The following is a 20,786-nucleotide window of genomic DNA, read 5'->3' as shown; positions in this document are numbered from 1 at the left end:
TCCCACGTCGGGTCTCGGAGGTACGATGGGCTGCTCCCCACACCTGCGGCAAGCAGCTGCCTCACCCCGGCCATCCCGGGGGGGTTCCCCGAGCCCCACGGCTTGGCCGGGCGCTGGCTCCGCGGGGCAGAGAGGCGACAGCGGGCACCGGCGGGAGGGAGAAGCACGGAGCCAGGCTGCGGGTCCGCGGGTGACTCCGGTGTGGGTGCTGAGCTACCGGGGGGGCTTCCAGGCACGGCTCCCCCAAAGCGGGGCCACGACGGGGCGAGGCAGAGCCGACCGCGGCCAGCACCAGGACCAGCACCAGGACCAGCACCAGGACCAGCACCAGGACCAGCACCAGGACCAGCACCAGCAGCACCGGGGCCCCTCGGCCTCGCCGGCTTCGAGCCCCGGAGGCGGCAGCGGCAGCGGCAGCACCAGGCCGGAGCTCGGCGTCCCCGGGGCCTCGCCGCTCTTTGTCTGCGGGCCCCGCTCCGCCTGCCTCCTGCCTCCCGGCCCCCCCGCTCCCGTTACCGGCCCCGTACCTGCATGCCCCGCCGCGGGCCCCGCTCCGGCTCCGCTCCGCCCCGCCGCCAGGCCGCCACCACCACCACGGCCACCGCCACCGCCGCTCGGCTCAGCCCAGCCCGGCCCGGCCCGGCCCGGCCCGCCCCGCACCCAGCACCGCCCCCGGGCCCGCCCGGCTCCCCGCCTCCCGCAGCCTGCCCCCTGCGGGCCGCCACGGCCGGGGCTGGGCCCCCCCGGTGCCTCCACGCCGTCAGCACGGGGCGCGGAGCCGGGGTTGCGCACCCCGCACGCATCCAGCCCTGTTTTCCCCGTCAGTCCGGCCTGGTGGCCCCGCTCACGGCCCCCCGGTGCTGTGTGGAGAAGCCCTGCTCGTGTCCTGGTTGCGGCTCTTCTTCGCCCCACAGCAGGGACAGGCAACGGGGATTAGGGGCTCAGAGGGAAGCGGCATCCCTGAACTGCAGCCCAAGCCCAGCACCCCACGATTTGTCCCCCTAAACTCCCAGTTTGTCAGCTGTACCCTGCCCGTGGTGCTGGGGAGGAGGTCCGCGCTCAGTCCCCATCACATCGAGGAACGGGGTGTTATCTTCAGCTACGCCATAATCTCCCCACAAAAGGGTCCCAAACGACCCCCAGGGGCTGGGACATGTTTGATCCGCTCAGCAATGTTCCCCTCGGGTCCCTTCTCCCACCGCTGCTCCCCGAGGCGAGCGTGGCGGGGTGTCCTGAACGGTACGGCCCCAGCCATGCGTTTGGTGTAATTGGCGTGTCAGGCTGCTGTCTCCTACAAAGAGCCCTTTTATCTTTCCCCCTGTGCGTGTGTGCACACTCCACGTCAGATTTTTGAAGCCAATTAAGCCTGAGGTCGTCCCCGTCCTCCTCCCCAGCTGCAGAACCCAGGGCTGATCTCGAAGTGCTGCTTCATGACAAATTCCAGCTCTTCCACCCCGACTCCAAGGCAAGGTGTGCATCTGAGTCAATGGCTGGCTGCCTCCAGGACCCGCGTGCACACACAAATTCCCTTCGTTCCTCAGAGAGAAGAAAAACAAGCATAACACAGCAGCTTCCAGGGGCTCTGCAGACACATGGAGACACAATCCCATAGGGGAAAGGAGCCCATGCTGATCAGTGGCACGAGCTGCCCAGGTTGGGCTCACCAGCACACATCGTGCGGCAGCAGTGGTCCCCAAGCAGGGCTGTGCCCACCCGTGGTACAAGGACCCTGCTTCCAGGTCTGGGTCAGCCTCTGGGGGGCAGCTCCGGGATGAGGGGCTGGAGGGAGTTTGGGGTGGTGCAGAAGGGTGTGGGGTAGCGTGGGCTCGTCTCAAAGTAGAGGAAATGCGTGAAGCTGGATGAGCTGATTCGGAAATGGAGAAACAAGACAAAGCAGAGGAAGGAACAGCTGGGAGCTCTGCACCCGTCCGACCTATCCCCAAGGCTCCGAGTTCCCATCCCGGATTTTGACGTGTTTGCATACGACAGGGGAATGCCTTGCCAAGGCGTTTCAAAGCAATGCTGAGAACAAAACACCTTCTCTGAGATCTCCCTACATCCGTTCCAAGGCATGACAGAAGCTCGTGCTGCGCCTGCAGGGCTGTCTCCGCTCCCAGCCCGGCTCGGTGCAGCATTACCCACACCCCGGGGCAGCTGCGCGGGCGGACTGTGCCCAGCAGGGCATGAAGAAGACCCCACGAGGTTTCGTGTCCAGCCCACGGGGACGAGACACAGCAGAAGGTCTGCCTGGAGTTTGGCTCTGGCAGCGCGCTCCGGGAGAGCTTCCTACTCGACGGGAGGCAAGGAAGCAATTTCAATCAAATGAAACAAGCAGATAAACAAACAAATAAAAAAAAAAAAAAGGAAAGAAAGAAAAGGAAATAATAGGGAAGGAGACACAAAGAACTGCAGACAATTATGACTGCAAATTTTCTAACGCACTCTGAAGCATTCATTGAAGTCAAAGACTTCTTATCCTTAAATATTTCACTTCTCTCAAAGTCTTTTCTCTAAAGAGCTCTGAATATCATGCCTAAGCCAAAGTTACTTGAAAGCTCAGAAAATAAAAAGGGACAAACAGTAAATTTTTCAACTGCGAGCTGCTGTAAGGAATATTAAAGGAACTTTTTCAGCCTTAAACGATTCGCAAACTCAGCCTGAAAGAGTATCTGCACTAGGAATAGCTTTATGAGGCCAAGCTAACCTCTGTCAGAGTTTTAGCAGAGGAAACTCATGTACAAATCATCGAACAAAAAGCCAACGATGAGTAATCAAAGGCGCACACCAAAATCTGAGGACAACCTCCAGAATCCACAGTCTCCAGTGGTAAAATTTTCCACTGAATACTTACTTTTGAGAAAAAGGAATTTGTTGAACACTTGCTCAGGCATCTGCTAATACAATTTTTTCATAAAGAATGACCTACTCGCTGGACACAGAAGGCTGCTCATAAATACATTTATATTTATTAATACCAGTTCCACCGTTTTACATGAATATCAGACAGCTATTTTTTTTCCCTGTCTTCTGTTTGCAAATAGAGTGGAAACCAGTTCCTTTCCTGCATACTTTGACTTGCAGGCTCCTCTTCAGCACATCTGTTGGAAAGAAGTGTAGCAGCTTTCCTCTGCATTGTCTCCAATTTATTAATCAACACCTTCAGCTTCCTACTGAGTTACAGCCGAATTACAGTCTCCTTGAAGTCCATGGCAGCACTTCCACCAACTTCATTAGGACCAGACACCGGCTCTTGAAGTCTCTGCCAATTCCTTAAGTGCTTTAACTTCAGTGTTGGAGATTTCTTTTTTTAATCTTCTTATGCCTGTTTCTGACACATCGTTCTACATGTGTGCATGCGCAAACTGTATTTCTCAAACTAAGAAGCCCAATGGCCTTAGAAGTGAAAGGAAAAAACTTTTCTTTCCTTTTTTTAAACCTGTGAATGGCTGCATTCATGGCCCCGAATTTCTCTTTACCGGTGTTATTAGAGGAACGATGCCCTTGTGAGGGGCTTGGAGCTGTTGCCCACCAGCCCCACGAGAGTCCCAGGTGCAGACCCTGCTCCACACCAGGCAGATGGCAAGAGTTCAACCTCCAGGAATAGTTTTGCTCTCTTCTTCCTCCAGTCTCTGTTTCAAGGCCATCAGTGAGGCCATCGGTCTAGTGGCAGCACTCAGCGAGTGGCCTGTGGGAACAAGACACGGCCACGGAAACAACGGCCTTCCAGCGCCAAGAATTCCCACTTGTGGAAAGCGCTGAGCGGGGTGCTTCGCAGGGCAGGCCGGGGCTTCCCACCGACCCCCTCCCAGCCAGGGCTGGTTTCCACCAGGGCCAAAGCCTGGGCCGGATAAAGGATGGAGAGCAGCGTTCCCATTTCGCCTCTCAGGCTCCCTTTCTGTTTAGTCACTGGCTGAGTTATGAAATCCGCTTGCAGCGTCACCGTGTCTGTGGGTTTCCCATGGGCTGGAGAGGCTATAACCAAGAAGCAGCTGGAATTTTAATTACACATTTAAGAACTAAATCTGAGGGATTTCTCAAAGCAAATACACATCGTCTCTGCCACTGACCTCGCTGTGGCCTGAGCATCCTTCCCGCCAGGCTGGAGGACGCAGTCCTCGAGTCCCTGCCGGGTGCCCTTCCTGTGAATCATCCCAGCCTGGGAAGGTCCTCGGTGCTCAGCAGCCTGGTCCTGGATGGCACTCGGGCAGCTCCCCTGCAGACACACCAGGACTGGTGCAAAGCCTGTGGCAAAGAGAGAGGAGAGAACTCCTCCCTGGGAGTAGGAAAACCCCATCCCGCAGAGTGCCTTGAGGGATTCGGTCCAGCCTGCTTCCCAGCTGCCCTGGGGCTGTGGGCAGCGTTGCATTTGGAAGCGCTGGGTTGTTGGGGTTTTTTGGGAGTTCATCTGGAGCGTCAGTGGTTGTTTCAGCCTGTTACCCTGTAAGTGGAAGCTTGCCCATTTCCGTGCCTCTGGCTTGCATCTGTTCCACAAGGACATCTGCAGGCGGGTGCAAGCCTCGGGGAAGATCACTGCTGTCTGCCCTGTGCACGCACACGGGGCTCCACTGAGCAAGCAGAGAAACAGCTAAAAGGGGAGGAAAAATCCTCAGGGAGGTGAGATTCAAGGGAGGAATGGCAAAACAGAGGGAAACTCAGCCCCTCAAATCAGCACACCTCAAATCTGGGTACAAATAGGGCCCATTGGAGTCCCTGCCATCAGGATTTTTGTGAGAACAGAGGGCAGGAAAAGGGCAGCAGTGACAGGGGGGATCAGCCTTGCCCAGGCCACCAGCCCCGTCCTTCCCCTCATCAGTCAAATCAACCCACAGCCGGTGTCACTGGAGCCCCTGGCTGGAATTACAGCACTCCTGCCAATGTATATTTTAAAAGACTATCATTCAATATTTAAACAGGAAGATCCCTGATGCAGCGGCAAGCTGCTAATGAAGAGAGGAGCAGGCAGGGTGGCCTGCAGAGTCAAGTGGGCTTTATCATGGCATCTGTGAGCGCAGAAAGCTTTCCTGGGAGGATGCACAGGGAGGTGCAGGGAAGCAGGGAGCCTCATAGAACAAACCTCTTCTCCCTGGAGGGACCTTGAGTGCTTGGCCAGAGAAGAGAAAAGATACCCTGACAGATGTCAGCCTTGCTGGGCACATAGAAGCTCCCCTAAAAAAAATTCAACACACCCAAGTTGCTCAGCCTCCCCACAGCACCGTACCTGAACACATGGGTTAAGCTGGAGCCTGCCTCTCCCATGCTGTGGGGCAACGAGGGCATCCCTTATCCCATCGCTCCCCAGTGCTCTCCAGACTTGCTGTGGATTTTCCTCCAGCCCTCCAGGACACCCAGTTCAGCACCAGCATCAGAAGCAGAAGGCTGTGCTATACAAAGATACTCAGCAGCAGACAAATTCATTGCACTGCTCATGCCAGAGCACAAAAGCACCAGGCACTAGGGGGGTTCAAAAGTTTCCCATGAGCCAGCAGCAAATTCCTTTGTCCAAGTAGAGGCCTTGGACCCTCCCTGCAGAAGGGTTTTCAGGCCTTCAGATTGTGCAATCCCTCCGGTGGAACAATTACACGGAGCCTCCCTCATACCTCATCTACAGCCATCTGCTTCTCCTCTGGTCCTCTGGTTTAAGTGAGGAGGTGTTTAGAAAAGCAGGGCAGGATCAGGCCCAGGAAGCATATCGCAAGTGCTATTAAGTCAGGTTCAATCTGTCTTTTTTTCAAAGGTCTTTGATGTTTCCCATCTTTACTCTCCTGAGCCCTATTTAAATCAGTTGGAGCTGATTTAAATATTCACTTGCTGGATTGCCTTAATGTAAAACTTTACAAATTTACATTCTATTTGCTGTAGAGGTGTAAGAAGTCTCCCCTGATAATTGTTCTGGGAGGGAGTCCCTGCACCATCATTCGCAGCTACAAAGTCTGTGCCACTTACATCAGCCTTCTGACTTCCCAGCAGAGAATTATGTGTATTTAAATATCTCCCATTAGCTCCTTAAGAGAAAATGCTCCAAAGACTTATGCATATTAAAATCTCTATGTATATCCCCTTATGGGTAAAATTCCTGAACACCTCCTTATAGTCTTACAGAGATAAATTTTCTGTGAGAATGATAGGAAGCGTTATACAACCAGCTCTTAGAGGAGGAAATAAGGCAGACACTAACAACATTAGAAACCTACTTGATTCCTGCAGAAATTTGTTAGGACAAAGAAGCACGTACAGCTGGGCTACATTAGCAGGTAAGCCTCATCTAGGAGTCTCCTGGGATCAGGCAGCTGAACAAAGAGGTTGAAGGTCTAAGATGTCAGCAGAGATGTTGATTGTAGGGAGTCTTTCTGTTTGGTTTTCTTTAATGGGTCAGGCAAGGTCGCTGCACATTAAGCTAGGGCTTTAAGGTCTTAATCGAAAGCCTTGAATTGAGCGGTAGCTGTTCTCCTGGATGAAGACATTAAGCTTAGACCTGGTGTTGTCAATAGCTGGGAGTCACCCAATGGCACTGTGGGTTACGAACAAAGCAGAATCGCACATTCTCCACTCAAGCCTCTTCTTGCACAGCGTGAGATTTTGTTGGCTTCACCAGGGGCACGCTTACACCCCCAGGAGGGTCAGTGGCCATTCACATTGTGGGTGGATGGGGTCTTGGTGGAGAAACAACGCTGCCCTTCAGGACTCCAGGCCTTTCCAGCGGGCTGGAGCAAAAGTGTCTGAGCTTCTTTTACAGCCGAGCAACCCGGGCAGCTGTTTGGATCCCCACAAGAGATGCAGTTGTGCTCAGCCACCGACCAGCAGTGCGGGAGGAGCAGCTGGTGCCCGGCCTCTGCCGGGGCCTCCCAGGCCTGGTGTCAGCTCTGCCCGGTGCCAGGACTGCAGCTGCTGGACCAGGGGGACCAGGGGCCCCGTCCCAACCCACGTGCTGCACCAAATCCCCCTGTTTGTGAAACCGCTTCAGGCCTGTGCTTCTAGGGGTCCCCTGGCACAGCTCTGCCACGAGCACAGCTGTAACGTGCTGAGGGAAGCCCTGGGGTAGACGTAGTTATGCCAGTATTAAATGCTCCCAGTCTCATTTATTTTGCTTCACTGAACTGGAATAAGCAGTTTTTTATACTGGCGGCACTTGCCACATCAGCTACGCTAACATAGTTTGAACAGAACTTCGATGCGTGCACAAAGCCCAGTGGAAAGCTCTGCACTGCGGCTTCTGCTTCGGGTTGGCTTCTGTCGGTGAAACCAGGTTAAAACAGAGACCTGACGGCCTCCTGGAACAACCGGCCAGAGGGGCTGAAGCAGGGCTGGTGGCCACTTGAGACAGCTATGGTAGCCCTCACACCTGGCACACACACTGACCCACCCCACCACAGAGGGAAGCTGGGCCGTGTAGCACCATTATGCAGTGCTTAGGAAGAGCCCTTCAATTACGGCAAAACGCCGTCCAAGGGGAAAGAGGAAGGCTCGCAGAACCCCTGACCCGAGGGACGGCATCCTTCTGGAGGGTGACGCCACCATCTTGGGGAGGGGGCTGCTGCGACGCGGCCGCCGCCATCTTGAAGGGGGTGGCCCCGGGGAGGGGGGGGGGCCGCCATCTTGAGGAGGGCGGTCCCGGTTGAAGCGGGCGCCGCCATGTTGGGGAGGGGTGTGAGGAGCGGCGAGCGCCGCCATCTTGAGGAGGGCAGCTCCGGTTGAGGCGGGCGCCGCCATCTTGAGGAGGGCAGCCCCGGTTGAGGCGGGCGCCGCCATCTTGAGGAGGGCAGCCCCGGTTGAGGCGGGCGCCGCCATTTTACGGAGGCCGGCCCGGCTGCGCTCCCTAGCGCTGTTCACGGCTGTCCCCGGGGCGGCGGGGCGCCGCGCCGTGCAGAGCCGAGCACCCCCTGCCCCTGCGATCCGCGAACCCGCCGCCGTGTGCGGGCGGAAGCCGGCCTCCCGCCGCCATCCCTTCCGGGTGAGCGCGGCCACCTCCGCCCCCTGCGCCCTGCCACTTCCTTTCCAGCGGCGGCCGCCGGAGCAGACGGGCGGGTGAGTGCGGGGCAGCCGCCGCCATCCGCCGCCATCCGCCGCCATCTGCGGCTCCCCGCGCCGGCCCCGCTCGCCGCCCGCCTGCCCGGCCCCGGGGCTGCCTGGGGGAGGCGCCCCCGGCGGAGCGCGGCGCTAGGCCGCGGCCGAGCCGGGGGCTGGCGTAGGTGGGCGGCCGGCGGAGGGCCGGCGTACCGGGATGGGCACGGCGCGGCCGGCCGGGGGGTGAAGGAGGAGGAGGAGGACTGGGGGTCTGGGGTCTGGGGGCTTGCGACTTGCCCTGGGCCTGGCACCGGCCCCCGGCAGCGGCTCCGTGCGGCCTCCTGGGTGCGGGGTGGCCAGGGCCACGTCCGGCGTGCGTTCAGGCAGATGCTGAAGAGCAGCAGGCTCTTCGGAGCTGATACGGGCATGAAGTGCCCGTGGCTTAGCGTGCTCTGTGGTTTGGGAAGTGAGTGCTGCTGAGCTTTCTGCGCCTGTAAGCAGTGGAGTTGCTTTGGGATGGTAACATCGATGCAGCCTTTCACTGGACATGCCGGAAAGGTTTGTTGGAGTGCCCCTGTAGACCTTGATAAACACTCGGGATTACGTGCTGTTCCTCAGTAGAGAAGAGGCCATCAGGCTAAGGCTTGTGAATAAAAGTAGGTCATGCCTTGACTTCATTTTCTTAACGAAGTCGTTACATTTTGTTCTCCTACAAAGTACTTACTGTAGCTGGTGTTTGGTGAGAGAGGACAGCAGGGAACCATCTCTCTGTGCTCCAGGAGCAGATGTGTGGGGTCACCAGGTACCAAACCAAACATTCCTGAGTGCTACATTTGCCACTATCTGCATGAGGTGTAGGCTTTAAAGGCAGAAGCACCAGCAGCTTGAGACCCCGCTAAGCAGTTGTGGGTGCTGGCCTGCTTGCCACCATACAGCAAAGCTGCAAATACTTGGGTTTTCTTATTTTTAAGAAGTCCAATTATATCCCAAAATTGCCAGATGCATTTTGCCATCAGGAACTCAGTTGTCTTGCTTGGTAGGAGGTTGTGATTGCAGAGCGGCTCATAAAATCCTTTAAGAGAATGCTGAGAAATCCACCATCACACATATTTCACGTACTAATGTGGTTTTTTGTTGTTGTTCTTGTTCAGAAATGGCACCCCGAAAGGGCAAGGAGAAGAAGGAAGAACAGGTCATCAGCTTGGGACCTCAGGTCGCTGAAGGAGAAAACGTGTTTGGCGTCTGCCATATCTTTGCTTCCTTCAATGACACTTTTGTCCATGTTACTGATCTCTCTGGCAAGTGAGTATTGCACACTGGTCACCTCGCTGCAGTACCTGGCTTTTTCACTTTTGAAAACAGAGATTGTATTTGGCAAGAAGGTCTAGTGCAGTCCTTGAACTTCTGCTGAGCCGTAAGATAAGATGCTATGCATTTGTGATCATAGATGGCTTGGTGTGCACCTCTGTGGTGAACATTGTGCTTGAGGTACTGCACAGTGGCTTACTGATCCAGCAGTGTGTCAAAATGGCTGGTTCCATCACCACGCTGAAGCTGGTTTGTAGGAAGGAGAGGGAAATTGCTTTTTTTCTGAACGTGTTCTTTTCTGCTTGTAGGGAAACCATCTGCCGTGTGACTGGTGGCATGAAGGTGAAGGCTGACAGAGACGAGTCTTCTCCCTACGCAGCTATGCTGGCAGCTCAGGATGTCGCCCAGAGGTGCAAGGAGCTGGGCATCACTGCCCTGCACATTAAGCTGCGGGCAACTGGTGGAAATAGGTACGTTGGAGGGGTCGGGCACTGGTATTCAGAGGGTGTGCCTGGTCTTGGAACCAGTTTGGTTTGGATCTGAGACAGGAGGAAGGTGAGTTCCAGTATTGGGATGTTCTGAAGTGGGGAAACTGATTTTTAGAATGATGAGTTGTTTGTGAATTGTGTTCAACTTGTGAATCGTTTAAGAGATTGATGGCTGTGATTCTCTCTTCCAGGACCAAGACTCCCGGTCCTGGTGCTCAGTCAGCCCTGAGAGCTCTGGCCCGATCCGGAATGAAGATCGGCCGCATCGGTGAGTGATGGAGGAAATGCTGCGTAGGTGGCTGTGTATCAGTGCGGAGCCTTGCTGCTAAAGTAAAGTTTTGAGGAATTATTAAGCAGAAGGAGCTCTGGGCTTATATGCCACAGGATTCTTGTGCTTGGTATAAGAGGTTGACTTGGGGGTGTCCTGCTTAGCTTCTGTCAGATGCCGCTGTAGGTAGGATTTGATTAAAACGGATGCATCTTCTTTAATTGAAGACTCACCAGGAGGTGGCGTGAGTTGGCTCCGGATTCTGAGTGTTTGGCTCCCTGATGGGCCTCTAATGTAACACTGCTTGTGCCAGAGCTGTTTGGTTACCTGGAAGTATTGTGCTGGTCTTAGTTATTACTCATTCTGAAACTGAGTTCCTCAAACTGTTTGAGGGAGAATTCTGAACTTTGTAGGGGAGTTGCAAGACGTGGTAGTGCTGGCTGCCCTGAAAGTCACACTGTGTGCAGTCTGTTTCTTTAGAAATGCTGTGGCTACTTGGTTTAGGTAGGCAGGAAGATGGGGATTTCTGCATCCTTGGCATTAAAATCTTTGGGTACCCAGCATTTGGTGATTTCACAGATACTTTACCTCCCATGGACTGTTCTGCCAGTGCGTGGCTTCTGCCGTAGCTGCTTGCCAAGGTGCAGGATGTTGGGGCTGACTGCTTGGGGTGGGTGGCTTTGCCCAGTTGGTTTCTTAGGGTTCCTCTGGAAGCTAACTTTTATTATTTTTTTTCCTCCCACAGAGGATGTCACTCCCATCCCCTCTGACAGTACTCGCAGAAAGGGTGGTCGCCGTGGACGTCGTCTGTAAACAATGCTGCACCTTTCATTATTAAAGCTCTCTTACAAACCTGTTCTCATCTGTGTATTTGCTTGCTGAGGTATGCTCAGAATTTGAGCAGCTTCAGTTTGATTACAGCCACAAACGGCTTGTCCTCTGCAGTTGGGCTTCCTGTTTGTGCTGCAGGTAGTACTGCCACAACAGAGGAGCTGTGTGTGCTCGAACGTACACCAGGAAAGCTTCTAAAAGCACTGAAATTACAGCTCCCTCAGCTGCTCTGTTGATGCATTTATGCTTCCAGATGTATTTCAGAAAGATGACTCCTCGCTTCCTGGTTGTGCCCTGCTTCCTGCGCTGGTGTTTACCTTACGCTAAATGTGCTGCCATCACGTGGAATAAATGCCCATTTCCACCTTTTAAAATGTTCTCTTTGCAGCTCTCCAAGCTTTTAAATTACTTGTTTTTGTCACCTCCTTGGCTATAGTAAGATTTTAGACCAAGGGAAGATGTGTGGGCATAGGGTATTTGAGAAGTATAGTTCAAGACGGCTGAGTTCCTTTATGCTAGTGGTGTCAAGCTGACAGTTAAAATAGTTGTGGCTTCTGCCTTTCAAGAGATGAAGTTATCAAAATTCCTCCTGTGAAATGGTGACTACAGCCCTAATGCTGTGCAGTGCCTGCGGTGACGTGGGTCAGTCTTCTCATCTCCAGGGCAAGGCAATATGTAGCAGGCAGCTTGTTTTAGAGGCAGGTAGAGTCTGTCATGCTTCTCAGTTGCAATTCCGTGCTCTTCAGTAGGAGTCTGTCTTGGCAATGAGCAAGCACTTCTAAAACGGTTGTCCAGGAATACTTGCAGTCAGGGTTAAGTGATGGTAGCTGTGTCTTAATCAGGATTGATGAAAACTTAGAATTTTTAGCACCGTTACATGGCAAATATAAATCATCGTATAAATGATGATGTGTGGCCTATAAATGAAGTTGGAAGGCAATGTTCCGGGGTCCTGGGCCCTTGGACAAAACCTGTCTCAAGATCCTGAGGTCTGAGAACTGCACTCCTTTCCTGTAGGCTATTTCCCACACCTTTGTATCTTAAAATACTTCACAGGATTCCTTTACCTACCCACCTCCCTCGTTACAAGAAAGGATACCTTGACTAGCAGCTTTGTTGGAGGCGCTCTGCTTTCAAAGCAGGCTCTGTTCCAGTGAGGCTGCTCACCCCAAACAAGATTCACGGCACGTTGCTCCTGCCAAGCTCCGTTTTCAGCTCTCCAGTGCTAGCTCACACAGTGAAAGGGGATGTAAGTTGTTGGAGGAAATGAGACTGATCTGAAGCCATGGTGCGTCTTACTTTCTGTAGTTAAAAAAGCTTGGATGCTTGTGGTTTCAGAGTTAGTCACGATCTCTTCGAGGTGTCCCTGCTGTGGAAAAGAAAGCTATGCTTGTCAGCGAGCTAACGAGCAGTGGGTTTTCTGCAAGCTGTTGCTTAATACATGACTTCCCGTTTTTGTGGAAAAAAAAAATCTCTGCCTGGACCCATGTTCCTAAACCAGCATTTCTCTTGGCATAGCCGGGATGTTTTATTTGTAATTTTATATGCGGCTGTGGAAAACTTTAGAAATAAACTTTCCCTTCTGTCTTAAAAGTGCATTATTGCAGTTTAAATAGCTATTTTCCTGTACTCTAAGTGTTCTTTGAACTTTGTGTGGAGAAAGTGCTGAAAAAAATGAAGCCAACAGTGGTTTGTTCAGCCAGCGTGGAGCTGAATGCAGCCTAGTGCTGAGGAGGGGACAGAGCAGAGCTGTGCGAGAGCAGGGAGCAAAGGCCCCGTGTGGTAACAGCTCTACTCAGTACGATCTTTATTAAAGAAAAAAATAATCCTAAATACAGTTAAACCTTGTCACTGTTCTGGTGTTACTCTGTCCAAGGCGACATTAATTGGGCTGCTTCATGAAGTGGGTGTTTGGGGAAAGCTCTGGGAACGCAAAGCAGAGCACAGCTGGGGGCTGTGTGTTGGGAGCTCACTGAAAAGGGAAGGTGGCTGCCTCAGTTGTGCTCCGCGAGCACACAGAGGGAAGCAGCTTTGGGTCTGCCTGGCTGAGCCCTCCCACGCAGGAGAGTCAGGGCTGGCTGGCAGGCAGTGTCCCCGGGGGCCACGTGCTGTAACCCCAAGCCATGCCTCGCTTTACTCCACCAGTTGCTCAAGCAGCCGCTGAGCCCTTCCTGCCCGACCCATGAACCTACTGCCCCGCTCGGCCTTTGCCTTTCCTCCCCCAGGAAGGTTTTCTGGAGCTCACGCAGGTGGCAGGAGAGCTTTGCCCTCTGCGGGAGGGCGGATTTGCTTCGTTAGCCCTCAGTCTGTGGAAGCAGGAGCCCTGCTGGGTGCCCGGAGCTGCCGTAACCCCCCCGTGTCCCTCGGCGAGCCGGGGAAGGGTGCTCCTGCTGCACTGAGTGCGGCGCGTGGGCTGGGCGTTTAATGGCAAACTGCTTTTATTTTTCAGCTGATCTGACGTCTTTGGAACAACCTCTTGCAGCAGCGTGAAATCCCCCAGAAGAGAAATAGCAAATGAGGAAGAGAAAGGGGAGAGCCGGGCTGTGGTGGGAGCACAGGTCCTGGGGCCTGGCTGGGGCCCGCTGTGGCCTCCTGGAGAGGCCCCGCTGCTTGTGCCTCTTCCTGCCCCCGTAGAGCTAGTTTATGTTGTGCAGTCATGTGTGAATCCACCCGTCCTGTAAAAATACCCCAAAAACAGAGGCAAGAGGTGCCAGGCATGTGGCAGCGATGGGTCTGTGTTTGCTGGTGGCTCCTAGGGCCCTGTGAGAGCCCCTGGCTCTGCCATTGCTGTCGCAGGCAGCCAGAACCAAGTGCCGTCAGGGGAGTGTCCCCAGGGATATTTCCACCTGCATGTCTGAAATAAAGGCTCTGCTGGCCTGGGTCAAGGTCTTCAGGTAGCATACAAGTCTGAACCAAGCCCCAAAATTGCTTCTTATCCCAGATGTTAAGGTGGCTCGGTTTGCCCCCAAAAATACAGCTGTTTCCCCAGCCCCCTGTAACAGCGCATATCGTCACAGCTTTCACGGGCAGCGCAAAACGGAGCTGTCCTGACTCCTGCACGGAGAGATTTGGGTGGGATTTTTGGATGGTCTCGGTCCACGGCCCGGGTCTGGATGCCCGTGGGCAGGATCATGGGGCAGATGGCTCCGTGTGTGCTCCCGCAAGTGGACAGGTCCCCTGGGGATGGGGGGGACATGGGGCTGGGGGCTGCACCCCTCTGGCTGGGGCCAGGCACAGCCCTGAGGCAACGAAAGAAACATTGAGGGAAAAAAAAAAAAAAAAAAAAAAAGGATGAAAGCTGCTAAACAAAAGGTCGCCATCTTCCTAGGAAAAGTGATAACTTACTTCCGTAAAACTTTAAACACCACAGTCTTCTGTGCAAAATATTTTTTTCTTAATTAAATCCCTGTGTGCAGAGTAAGGGCTGATCCAGTGCTGAAAGCCCCGCGCTGGGCTCGGTGCCTGGGCAGTCCTGGCTCAGGGCTCACACCCGGTGTGGGGGCAGTTGCAGCCCACACCCCAGCAGCTCTTTGCCGGGGCAGACCTCCATGAAATCGCTGCTGTTTTCACTTTCTGAATTTCTGTTCTCTCTCCCCAGTTCCCCCTCAGGCCAAAAGCTCTGGTGGTGGCACGGCCCCAGGGCTGGGGGCTCACAGCCCTGCTCTCCCCTGCACCCGGCGAGGAGCTGAGGAAACCAAATCCCTCGGATCCCCTCCGTGCCTGCCATGGGCTGGGTGAGGGGAGGGATGGAAATTTTACCAGGTGGTTTTATGGGATTTTTCCCTTTTGAATGCTCAGGGTGTGTTGCTGGATTCTGCAGACATGCTAAAGAGTTGCTTGTCCTCAGAGGAGCAGGGAGGTTAATAGCTTTGTTAATTAATGCCTGCTTCTGGGGATGGTGCAAGGGGGCTTCTGTGAGCCCCTGCCCCAGTCCTTGGGAGTGACTTCGGGTATTCCTCAGCCACATTTCTCAGAGAGATTTTTTTTTTTTTTTTTTTTTGCAGTGCAATCCCTGCCGGCACAAAATCCCCAGGTGGGAATATTTGCTAAAGAACCCCACTGGTCCTTGTCCCAACACTAAAACTTTGTGCGGCAGGAGCAGCGCGTGTGGAGGGCTGCCCAGTGACTGGTGACACCACCCGGCGCCCAGACCTGGCTTTAATTTCACACCCAGTTCTGCTCTCGGCTGCGCCCTGCCTGCAGCCGTGCTGGGTCCTACCGCTGGGGCCGTGGAGCTGTGGGGCCGTGCTCCCGCTGGGCTGCCCCAGCCCTCTGTAAAATCACTGAGTGCCAGCATTGTGCAGGGACGGGGGCTGCATGGCCCCCCCTGTGGTGTGTGTGTGTGGGGGGGTCCCATTTGTGGGGCTGCTCCTCCTCCCTCGGCTTTGGGGTGGGGGCTTTGGGTGGGGGCTGCTTGTGGGCACCCCAAACCCACCGCAGGCAGGGTGTGAGGGTGGCTTGGAAACACCCAGCAGTTCTTCAAATGGTGCCCCTCAGTCCTTGGGCACTGGGGGGGGCAGGATGAAAGTGCCCCCCGAGGCAGGGAGCTGGGCTGGGGTGCAGCTTGGCCCCGGTGGCGGAGGTGTGAGAGGGTTTGCTCCGACGGCAGGCCCCTCATGGGGGTCCCGCTCAGCCTTTGGTGGGTGGGAGCCCTCCCCAGTGCATCCCACCTCTGCATCCCACTTCTTCGATCCCGTACCCACATCCCACCTCCACACCCCACTTTTCCTATCCTATACCCTGTACCCCACACCCCATCCCCTGCCCCTGGGGACCCCGGAGGCCCGTGAAGCTGGGCCGGGTGTCACGGCATGGCAGTGGGACGGGAAGCGATGCCCAACACAGTGGCAGCGACATATTCGGGACGGGACCCGGCATCATCTCTGGACCAGAGACCTTCTGAGCAGAGCTCTGCCTGGCAACAGCTGATGCAGGTACCAGCAGCCAATGGGGCTTTTTTTTTCCTGCCCCCCCCCCCGCTGGGGGTGGCAGTGGGGGGGTGCCCCGGGGGGGTATTTCCAGCCGTGGCCCCCCCCCGGCTCTCATTTCCCCATCGGGTGCAGTGCTGACGGTGCAGCCATGGCCGAGGAGCAGCGGGACCTCATCTCCGATCGCAGCAGCGGGGTGCTCCCCATCGGGGACACCCAGAGGTGCTGGGGGGGGGGGGGTCTCGGTGGGGGGCACGGGAGGACAAAGTGGCTGTGGGGCATTTGGGGGTCACGCTGCGGCTGTGGGGCTAAATGGGACGTGGTTGAGCGAAGGCGGGTGCGGCGTGGCCATGGGGTGGAAGGGGTCGGGGCATGGCCGTGGGGCAGCGGCACGGCGTGGTTATGGGGTGGGGGCGGCTTGGGGCCGAGGGGGGGGGGGTCGCAGAGCGTCTGTGGGGCATTTAGGGCATGGCGTGGGTATGGGGCGGGCAGGTTCACGATGTGGCGGTGGGGGCAGACGAGGGCACGGCATGGCGGAGGAGCAGCGGGGTCACGTCGCGGCTGCGTGGTTGGTGGGGGAACGGCGTGGCTGTGGGGCTGAGAGCTTCGTGTGCCGGCCGTGGGGCGGGTGGGGGGCAGCGCGTGGCCGTGGGGCGGGCGGGTTCCTGTCCTGGCTGTGGGGCAGCTTCGTGTGCTGGCTGTGGGGCGGGCAGGACCCCATCCCGGTTATAGGGGTGGGCAGGTTCCCATCCGTTACGGGGCGGACGAGGGCACAGCACGGACCCAGGGCCCCATGGGGCCACCGCCACGTCCCAACCAGCCCCCATCTCCCAACCACTTTGCCCCCCCCCATTAAACGCCTCCAGCCAATGAAAAACCCGGGAGCAGTGACATCATCGGTCACCAGGCAGACAGCCTGGCGGCGAGGCCAGATCCAGACACGTCCCTCAGCAGCGGCGGAGCAGGGGAGCACCCTTGGGTGCCGCACCTCGCAGGGCACGGGCGGCTCCTTGGGGCAGGACGCGGCCCGGGAGGGCTCGGGGCCAGGCCACGCAGCCATTTTCTGCCTTTGTTTGCCTTTTTTTGGCTTCTGCGTGCGATCCCAACGCCGCACCCTGGGCACGCATCCAGGCTGCGGAGAGCGGCGGCTTCGCTCCTTTGCTTTCTCAGGTTTTTTTTTTGATAAATGAGAAATAAATCAGGACGTGTTTTCTGACCCCTGGGACCAGCCAGGCTTCGGGTGGCCTCACCGCCCCCCGTGTAGGGCCATGCCCCAGACACCCCAGCCCCGCGGGTGCCCCCACGTCTCCCCACCACGGGTTTCAGTTCCCGGTGCGCGGCAGCCACCCGAGCGCTGACATCTCGCTCGTGCAGCACCCGGCCGTGCCCAGGAGGGATTTGCATTTGTCTGGGTGCAAGCGAGCTCCTCGGAGCAGGGCTGATTTGGGGTGGTGTGGGGTTAAGGGGCAAGACGTGGCTGCAGGAAGGTTTGGGGACAGGTGACCACAGGGCTCCCCTGTTCGGTACGGGGCATTCGGAAGGGATTTGGAAATCCGCAGCTGGTAGGAACACCACGATCGTGACCGGGTCCCTCTGCGTCCCGCAGGTCTGTCTTCGGCCGCAGGGCCGCCCTCTCCACGCTCTCCATCCTGGTGGCCCTGCTGATCGCCGGCCAGGCCGTCACCATCTACTTCGTGTACCAGCAGAGCGGGCAGATCAGCAAGCTGACCAGGACCTCCCAGAACCTGCAGCTGGAGGCGCTGCAGCGCAAGCTGCCCCAGAGTCAGTAGCCCCCATGGCATCGCCGTGACGCGGGGGGACGGGGAGAGGCACCGGGTCCTGCTCTGCCACCAAGCCCAGGAGACAGCAAGGGCTTAGCGGTCCTCGGGGCTGTGGGGATCCCCCCTAGGACCACCTTGATCCAGGGGATTAAAACGGGGGGGGTCGCAGCGAGGGGCTGCCCCGCTGTGCCCTGCTCCTCACGCCGCTCCCCCCCTTGGCAGGCAGCAAGCCCGCGAGCAACATGAAGATGTCCATGGTGAACACCCCCCTGGCCATGAGGGTCCTGCCTCTTGCCCCCTCCGTAGACAGCATGGTAAGCCACAGTACGGCCACATGCCCCCGCTGTGCAGGGCTCGCTGCCCCCTCGTGCTCACCCCCCTCTGCTTCCCTTCCCCAGCCCGTGAAGGACATGGGGCCCCGCAGCAACAAGACCGAGGACCAAGTCAGGCACCTGCTGCTGGTAAGCTCCCCCATGAGCTCCCCCGAGCCCCACGGCTGCCCCCTGCGCTGCAGGAGGCGATGGGACCCTTTGCTCCGAGCTCTCCTGGCTGGGGCTGGGTTTTCCCTGGGCTCTTGGAGCTCCTGGGCTTGGTAACACCAGCCTAGGTGATGGAAGCTGGCCTTCCTCCCACCCCGTCCCCGCGTTCCCCCTCCTTTGTCTCACCACGGTGTGCCCTCTGCAGCAAGCAGACCCTAGGAAGATGTTCCCGGAGCTGAAGGACAGCCTGCTGGACAACCTGGAGAGCCTGAAGAAGACCATGACCGACGCGGACTGGAAGGTCAGTGCCGGTCTCTGTCCTCTCCTGCCCTTCCCTTGCTGCCTTGGCCTGGCGGGGGGACCGGCATAAATCCTGCCGGTACCAGGGCTCAGGACCCCGGGCAGCACAACGCCCCCCGGCACCGCTGCAGCTGCCGGCTAACGCGCTGCTCCTCCCCTGCAGTCCTTTGAGTCCTGGATGCACAAGTGGCTGCTGTTCGAGATGGCCAAAAGCCCCAAGCCGGACGAGCGTAAGGCCATCCCGGCGGAGAAAGGTACCGGCGTGGGGGCCCTGAGCTGGCGGAGGGTTAGGGCCGACCCTTCGGGAGGTGCCGCCCCAAAGGCAGCTGCACCCCCCGTCCCCTGCCCGGTCGCGGCCTCCAGCTCCTCGTGACCTCTTCTTCCCGTGGTCAGCCTCCGTTTGGAGGCCCTTGGGGAGAGCAAGGCTGAAAAGCCAGAGCAGAGCCCCGGCCCCTCGGTGTTTGGTTACCCCAGGGCTTCAGGGAGATCACCGGGGGGGTAAAGTTAATTAGCTGCTTCAGGGAGATCACTGGGGCAGATCACTGAAGTTAATTAGCTGCTTGAGGCGGATCGCTGAAGTTAATTAGCTGCTTCTGGATGAGAAGGCAGGGTCACGCTGCTTGCTCCCATTAGGGTAAATGGGAAATCCCAGCGAGACAACGCTCCCGAGCCACAGCACGTCACTGCAGGTTCCCAAAATCGGCTCGCCCGGCTTCCTCCCCCCTGCTGCAGCCCTTTCGGCTCCCGGGCGGTAGAAGGGCCCGAGGAAGGAGCTCACGGCCTCTCCTGTTTGTTTTTATTGCCCTAGTGCAAACTAAGTGCCAGGCGGAGGCCAGTTTCGGTGGTGTCCATCCGGGTCGCTTCCGCCCCGAGTGCGATGAGAACGGTGACTACCTGCCCAAGCAGTGCCTCGCCAGCACGGGCTACTGCTGGTGCTGCTACAAAAACGGCACCAAGATTGAGGGCACTGCCACCCGGGGAGAGCTGGACTGCTCGGGTAGGTGGCGAGGCGAGCGGCGTGCCCGGCCTGCTGCTCGCGGTCAGGGAGGAGGAGAGGCAGCCAGGGAGAGGAGAGGGTGCTCAGCGCCGTGCAGAGGTGCTGGGCGAGGGCGAGCACGGGGCTAGCACCCGTCCCCCCGGCTGCTGGTGTCAGGGGAGCCGAGGCGTTGCACGAACCTTCCCCAAAACACAATTAAAAGCCCCGTGCGCCGCGCTGCCGAGCCCCCAGGGTGCTGGATGAGGCCGTGGGGGGCTCCACGCTGAGCCGCTGCTGTCCCCCCCGCAGGGGCCCCGCTGACGGAGCCCGAGGAGATGATCTTCTCCGGGGTGGACATGCTCAAGCTGGGCGCCGAGAAAGGTGAGAACAAGGCGGGTGGTCTTTGGGGACATAGGCCTGGGCTTCGGGGGGGGGTCCCGCACTGCTCATGGGCTGGATGAGGCCAGGAGCAGCACGGAGACGCCTCGGGGCCACCGAGTCACAAGGCTGGAAGAGCTCTGCTCTCACCCCCGCCCTGCAGCAGCAGCGTGGGGACGAAGGGGGCAGAGATGGCTCACTGCACCTGGAGCCTGCTGATCCCTCCCTTCTCTTTCTCTCACAACAGCCAAGTAGAAGAGGACACCCGCAGATGCCCACGCGGTCTTCAGTAGCCCAGCTCGGGTTGTTTGCTCTGTCTCGTTTCTGCTCTTACCTCGCTTTCCCAAAAACCCTAGGGCACTCCTTCCCAGGCAGTGATTGCTTCCCTTCCCCTGCTCCAGGGCCTGGCCTGGGGTTGATGACAGTTGGCTGGGGCTGCCCCAGGATAAATGCTACAGGGGAAACATTTGCTAAAACTTTAGGTGGAGCAGGCTGGAACACGATTTCAGCCGCAGCAGCCCACCAGCCCTTTCCCCTGTTGCTGATGGGGTATGAGCTGCAGTGAGGGCGTTGTGTGAAGGTCACCACCTGGTTCCCAGCCCTGTGCCTGTCCCCCAGGGCACCTCTCCCCTGGCATCCCTCAGCACCAGGCATGCCGAGATTGCCCCTGCTGAAGAACGAGCCACTAATGAATGCTTTCTCACACTGAACAAACATTAAACGCAGCAAAACAACCTCCACGAGCTTCTTAACTAAACCCTGTAGGTAGAGGCTCTGTTAGACTACTAAAGCTTCCTTACTATTTCTTGCATTTTTTTTAATACTCAGTTTGTAGGGATAGGTGCTCACCTTCAGCTTCTCCCTTCAGGGTGGGGAAGGGCCACGGCAGTGGGTAGCGGTGGGAACAGGAGCAAGTCCTGGAGTCAGAGGGGCTTTTAATTTTCCTGACAGATCTGATACTTCCTTTATAAATGATGTCACAAGCTAATTATTTCAAATAAACTTTTGAATAAGAAAGCCTCGTAAGCAAGCAGCTCCAGAGCTGGGT

At 57.0% G+C, this 20,786-nt stretch overlaps 2 protein-coding genes across 4 annotated transcripts; both read left to right on the top strand.

Moving 5' to 3' along the window:
- Positions 1–7,604: 7,604 nt before the first annotated feature.
- RPS14 (ribosomal protein S14) lies at positions 7,605–10,917 on the top strand. Of its 2 annotated transcripts, none has more exons than XM_035559770.2 (5): positions 7,605–8,022; positions 9,153–9,303; positions 9,618–9,779; positions 9,989–10,065; positions 10,811–10,917. In XM_035559770.2, exons 2-5 carry the CDS (start codon positions 9,155–9,157, stop codon positions 10,876–10,878), a joined length of 456 nt encoding a protein of 151 aa, XP_035415663.1. In that variant the 5' UTR covers positions 7,605–8,022; positions 9,153–9,154; the 3' UTR covers positions 10,879–10,917. The 2 variants fall into 2 exon arrangements, with proteins under 2 accessions (XP_035415663.1, XP_035415664.1); XM_035559771.2 differs by lacking the exon at positions 7,605–8,022 and adding an exon at positions 8,379–8,559.
- A 4,959-nt stretch (positions 10,918–15,876) lies between these two features.
- CD74 (CD74 molecule) lies at positions 15,877–20,755 on the top strand. Of its 2 annotated transcripts, XM_035559781.2 has the most exons (9): positions 15,884–16,046; positions 17,431–17,606; positions 17,828–17,919; positions 18,004–18,066; positions 18,290–18,385; positions 18,548–18,638; positions 19,193–19,381; positions 19,670–19,741; positions 19,986–20,755. In XM_035559781.2, the coding sequence occupies exons 1-9, from the start codon at positions 15,976–15,978 to the stop codon at positions 19,991–19,993; spliced, it is 858 nt and encodes a 285-aa protein (XP_035415674.1). In that variant the 5' UTR covers positions 15,884–15,975; the 3' UTR covers positions 19,994–20,755. The 2 variants fall into 2 exon arrangements, with proteins under 2 accessions (XP_035415675.1, XP_035415674.1); XM_035559782.2 differs by lacking the exon at positions 19,193–19,381 and having other exon boundaries at positions 15,877–16,046.
- Positions 20,756–20,786: the final 31 nt, after the last annotated feature.

Source organism: Cygnus atratus, chromosome 14, assembly GCF_013377495.2.
Source record: "Cygnus atratus isolate AKBS03 ecotype Queensland, Australia chromosome 14, CAtr_DNAZoo_HiC_assembly, whole genome shotgun sequence".
Taxonomy (NCBI): domain Eukaryota; kingdom Metazoa; phylum Chordata; class Aves; order Anseriformes; family Anatidae; genus Cygnus; species Cygnus atratus.
Note: the sequence above shows the minus strand (reverse complement) of the source record. Positions and strands in the feature narration are given on the sequence as shown.